Below are 5,647 nucleotides of genomic sequence, written 5' to 3' on the forward strand. Positions count from 1 at the left end.
TTTCTATGTTTCGTAGCATTGCATTTTCTTATTTGTCATCTCTTTAATTTTTTTTTGTTTGTGATTTCTTTGGCAGGTACTTGGACCCAAAATGATGGAAAACAGAAAACCTTTTGAATTGCGCAAAGTCTTAATCGTTTACAATTTTGCGCAGGTACTCTTCAGCGCATGGCTATTCTATGAGGTAAGTGTGTGTGTATTTGTACTTAACTAACTTAACTACATATATAATCAAGTTGGTAATATTTAACGTTTTTGTTCCGCCATTAACAGTCCTGCATTGGTGGTTGGTTGAATGGCTATAATATCAGATGTGAACCTGTGGACTATTCATATTCCCCAGGAGCGTTGAGGGTAAGTAGGAGATGATTTTATGGGTAGGATAAAATTTTTAACTTTAGTTAGAGGAAATAATTTTGGACAATTTAAAATGAAAAAGATCCAGGTTTTTTTTTTAAGCAAGTAACGTTAAATAAGTTATATGTATTAGAGGTTTACTTTAAAAGGAATTGTCGTCTGGAAACGCCTGCGCTACGGCCCATAAGGAAGATTCCAAAGAGCCATGAGGCACTTGTCAAGGTCATCAGATCTGCAACGTTCGTTCGATTTTCAAAAGTAAGGAGTCAAATTAATGGGCCTGGACTGTAGATGTGCAATAAGGTTTTACTTTTTCGAAAGGAGTTGCCACCTGTCAAGCAATTTAATTTTAATTATTAATCAAATCCACATCGTTCGTTCGATTTTTAAGGTCAGGTGTCAAATTAAAGGGCTTCGACTGCACATGTAAAATAAGGGTTTATCTTTTCGAAAAGAGTTGCCACCTTTCAAAAAATCTCATTTAAATAATTTAATAAGTTAAATCTATTATTACAATATGGGTATCAATCGAAATGGTATTGAAAAGGCCTTATTTCTTAACTACATATAAGAGGGTTGCCACCTGTTTAAAAACCAAGTGCAACTTAACTTAAGAATATTGGGTAATTGAAATTTGGGTGTCGGACGAAAGAATTTTAAGCCGGTATTGGTTTGAAAAAAAATTTAATATGGGTTACAAACAAAGGAATGCTAAGATATCTTTACCTTGAACATTTGGAATATTTTTACGGTTTACGAAGAGGGTTACCAAAAAAAAAATTAAATGTTAAATGAATTATTACAATATGGGAATCAATCGAAGTGTGTTTAATAAGGCTTTATTTTTGTACTAATTTTAAGGGCGTTGCCACATGTTTAAAAAACCAATTCTACTAAATTCATCAGGTAATTGAAATATGTATCACATTGTCAGACGAAGGGGAAAGAAAAGAAATTTTACTTTGAAAATACTTTTGAAGAGGGTTTCCACCTTTTGGAAGAGTCAAATTAAGTTAACTTGTATTTATACAAGTTATATGAAATAATAAAATGTGGGTGTCAAACGAATGAGTGTTTCGAAATGAGTTTGAAAAGGCTTTATTTCTGAACTATATTTAGGACGGTTGCCATATCTTTTGAAAATCAGATTCAAAATATGGGTGGGATATGGAAAAGTGGTACGATTTTTTTTTGTGTGAACATTTAGAATATTTAATAGGTATTTGAAAAGGGTTGCCACCCGTTTAAATTAAAATTATTTAATAAGTTAAATGAATTATTAACATATGGGATCAATAATGGGGAAAATGAATTATTAACATATTTAGGAGAGTTGCCACTTATTTGGGAAATCGAATTCAAGTTAATTAATCAGTTAATTGATGTTGAATCACAATGTCAACCGAAAGACATTTAAGAAGATTTTAGTTTGAAGAGGGTTGCCACATGTTTTAAAAGCTGAATTTAGTTAACTTATATACGAGCCATATAAAATATTAAAACATGAGTTCAATTGAAAGAGATTTATGAAAGCTTTAGTTAGAAAATAATTTTAATTAGATTTGCCACCTTTTCAAAAAATCATATCTACATAAATATATATAAAACGCGAGGCAGTTCTTTAATTAGTTTTAAATTTAAATATTGTTACTTCCTACTCGAATAAAAATGTTGAATGCCTGCCGCTGTTGGATGGGGCGAACATAAGAAGGTCTGAGGTAGGTACATACAAACATGGTTCTCTATGTTCTCTACAGATCCATATGTACTATTTAAATTTAAAGAAATGACAAATTGAAAAAGATAGGTTATTGAAGTAATTTATGGAGCTATTAGTTTATACATTTTTTTTTAATAATCTTATCTACCAATATGTTAAATTACGGAGTTATTACGATTTTTTGCGGGTTGTAGATTGAAAACAGGGGTAGTCTACTTTTTCCAACAGATTTACTCACCAACTCCCACCAGAACGGGCCTTTTTGACCCGCATTTTAAAAAATGACCTATAGATGGAGAAAAATTAATAAGAATAGGAATATAAAATCATTTGCTAAAAACTAATAAGATTAAAAAAACTATTTTTATTTTTAAAGCATTAAAATCTATATATTAAAAAAAATGCAGTAGAAAAAAATTTAATGAAAGCAAAAAATAAAATAAAAAACTGTACCGGCCAAGTCGCCCCGGATCTGTCGAATGAAACGCTGGTACTTTGCACACTCTACTGCATTTCAATTGTCTTACCAAAAGACTTGCAACCATCTTAGCCAGAATTGCCCTGTTAGTCAACGAAACTTTGGTTTCTGTATTTTTGTGTTAGCGTCACGCTGTCTGTGAAAGCAGAAAAATACAAAAGAAACTAAAGACCTCATTAAAATCAACAAAAACTGGCAACGTTAAAATATGCGCAGATTTAGGGTGTGTCTAGCTTTGATTTCAAAATAAAATAGCGTTTACATATACTAAATACATACATAAAAAAAAGAGATGGTTGATTGCATAGAGAAGTTGGCCATTATAAAGATTTTTGTTTGATACAAAAAAAAAACAAGCTTCGTTTAGTTGATGCCAAAATTTTTTCACTTCTCAAATCATGCAAGTGTTGAGAATCCGGAATTTAATTAATGCGCATATATTAATTTTTTTTTGTTGGTTAAATTTCATAAGCGAAGTCTGGACCAATGAACAGGATTATTCTAACAAGGAGCGTAGTATGAATAATTAGTGATAAGCAAACAATGAGCAAATTTTGGTATTTGTACGTACATATGTACATATGTATGTAAGTGGCTATGCTAAAATGGGGTAAATAAGCATGAAAAATGTCATCCACATAGTAAGCGTTGAATGTCAACAAAATTGCGAATATTATTATGCCATCAATTAAGTTAAATAAGTGGAACTCATTTATTTGTAAGCGATATTTCTACGCGCATGGAGAGTTCAGAATGAAGCCGAAAAAAGTAATTGAAAAATTAATTTTTTATTATTTACGCAGTGGAGCAGCCGTTTAGGGCCTCAAGCACGCACGTTGTAATAAGTTACAAATTTTGATTTATACGGTTTTGTTTATTAAAAATGAACAAGCAAAATTTTGTGTTGAGAAACGTTGTGTCTGAATGCTTGTTTGAGTAACTGTATATGTATTTTTGATGACACTACCAAAAATTTGGCGCAAGTTTGGTCATCGGATTTTTGTTTTATCGATGAGTCCCTAAAAAAATTTTCTGCTACTTATTTACATATATGAAGGGAGCTATATTTTTAATTAGCTCTCCGCCCTGAAATTTGTACATACAGTGGCGAAAATATAAATGCGGATGCGACATTTTAACAAGTTTTGGCTATTTTGCTTTGTTTATTTATTGTTTATTTTTCTATGAAAGTAAAGCTTATCGCCTAGCAAAGATCATGTAAAATTTCAAACTTTATAAAAAAATAGCAAAATTCGACAAAGATTCAGCAAAATTTCGAACATTTTTATTAGATTTCTTATAGATATTTTGAATAGGCTGCTAAATTTTAATGCACGTATAATAAAGTGCAAGTTTTAAGCGGCTACAAAATAACGTTGATATTTTGCAAATTTTTTTTTTCTTGAAAGTGTTGCTCATTTTCTCAATACAAAAAAATTGTCGAACATACTTTGTATGGAAAAAAGGCGTAGCACTGTCAATCAAAAAAAAAAGGCAAAAATTAACGGTGTAATAGTCTGTAAACTGCATATCAAAAAAGTTTCGTTCTTTGAATTATAACTTGTCCAAAATTGTTTTCCAACCACATCGAACAATAAAACTAAAAACTACAAAATAACTTTAATATACATATCTTTGGTTCAAAAATTGTTTCCCTTTTTCATTCACTTCAGGTGGCACGAGGCTGTTGGTGGTACTACATCTCGAAATTCACAGAATTTTTCGACACTTTCTTCTTTGTGATGCGCAAGCGCTACGATCAAGTGTCGACGCTGCATGTTATCCATCACGGCATTATGCCCTGCTCTGTTTGGTGGGGTGTGAAATTCACACCCGGCGGCCATTCGTCGTTCTTCGGCTTCCTCAACACCTTTGTACACATAATTATGTACACCTACTACATGTTGGCTGCCATGGGACCCAAAGTACAAAAGTATTTGTGGTGGAAGAAATATCTTACTGTCTTGCAGATGATTCAGTTTGTGTTAGTCATGGTGCACTCATTCCAGTTATTCTTCAGAAACGATTGTAACTATCCAATTGGTTTTGCTTACTTTATTGGTGCGCACGCGGCCATGTTCTATTTCCTATTCTCCGACTTTTACAAACAGGCGTACCTCAAGCGTGAGCAGAAGGTGAGCTTATATGAAAGATAAAAAAAAATTAACATAATTACATACATATTTATGCACTAAGGTGGTCCTTAAAGTATCAACATCTTGGAATACATCCACAAATATTTCAATATTAAAAAAAAATATTGGAGTCGCTAACAAGGGTTGAAAAAATAAAAATTTTTTGTCGCAAAAATTCGAGGAAATTTTTACTATAAATCTGATAAGTTTAACATGAAATTGAAACTTATTCATATAAATTCATACAAGTTTTGTCGAATTTTTGCGATTTTTTATTTTAATTCAATTTCCTCAAACCGTGGTTGTCATATTAAAAATTTGGTTGTTGATACTCGTATTTTTAAGGGCAACCCTAATATACATACAGTGCCGGACAAAAGTATGGACACATAGAATTTTTCACAATATCTGGAAAGTTTTTTTTCTAATTTATTTTCAACAATTTTTTATAAAAATGTAGTTCGTCCTACACCAAAAAATATAAAAAGTAAATCTCTAAACTTTGTGCAAAACTCAGACAAATGCAGTAAATTTACATACTAATTTGCAACTTTCTATTCAGAGTTTTTTTTTAATTCTAGGTACGCAGTTTTATTGCCCAACTAATTCTTCAGGTTCTTCCATACAAAGTATGCTCGACAATTATTTTTTGTATAGAGAAAATGATCAACACCTTCAACAAAAAAAAAAATTGCCAAACATCAACGCGGTTTTTAGATACTTCAAACTTGCACTTTGTTATACTAAAATTGAATGGGCAAAACCGAATACTTAGAATTTTTCTAAAAAATCTAATTAGAAAGTTGCAAATTAGTATGGAAATGTATTGAATTTTCCTGAGTTTTGCACAAAGTTTAGAGATTTTGTTTTTTTGTTTTTTGATGAAGTACGAACTATATTTTTATTAAAAAATATTGAAAATAAATTAGAATAAAAAACTTTACATATATTGCGAAA

At 31.1% G+C, this 5,647-nt stretch overlaps 2 protein-coding genes across 2 annotated transcripts in view; one reads left to right on the top strand and one right to left on the bottom strand.

Moving 5' to 3' along the window:
• LOC118737162 (elongation of very long chain fatty acids protein-like) overlaps positions 1-5,647 on the bottom strand; it is a 92,396-nt gene that overhangs the window by 24,911 nt on the left and 61,838 nt on the right. The window lies entirely within an intron of this gene.
• On the top strand, positions 53-4,735 carry LOC118737164 (elongation of very long chain fatty acids protein). Its single transcript, XM_036467504.1, has 3 exons — positions 53-184; positions 274-354; positions 4,229-4,735. Exons 1-3 carry the CDS (start codon positions 92-94, stop codon positions 4,709-4,711), a joined length of 657 nt encoding a protein of 218 aa, XP_036323397.1. The 5' UTR covers positions 53-91; the 3' UTR covers positions 4,712-4,735.

This window comes from Rhagoletis pomonella, unplaced genomic scaffold (genome assembly GCF_013731165.1).
Source record: "Rhagoletis pomonella isolate Grant_MI unplaced genomic scaffold, Rhpom_1.0 Rhpom_scaffold_00004, whole genome shotgun sequence".
Classification (NCBI taxonomy): Eukaryota; Metazoa; Arthropoda; class Insecta; order Diptera; family Tephritidae; genus Rhagoletis; species Rhagoletis pomonella.

Excerpts from the sequence above, each read along its gene's own strand:
- LOC118737164 (XM_036467504.1), top strand. The coding sequence starts at position 92 with ATGATGGAAAACAGAAAACCTTTTGAATTGCGCAAAGTCTTAATCGTT. Across the intron at positions 185-273 it reads GCGCATGGCTATTCTATGAG|TCCTGCATTGGTGGTTGGTT; the intron begins GTAAGTGTGTGT and ends CGCCATTAACAG. Across the intron at positions 355-4,228 it reads ATTCCCCAGGAGCGTTGAGG|GTGGCACGAGGCTGTTGGTG; the intron begins GTAAGTAGGAGA and ends CATTCACTTCAG.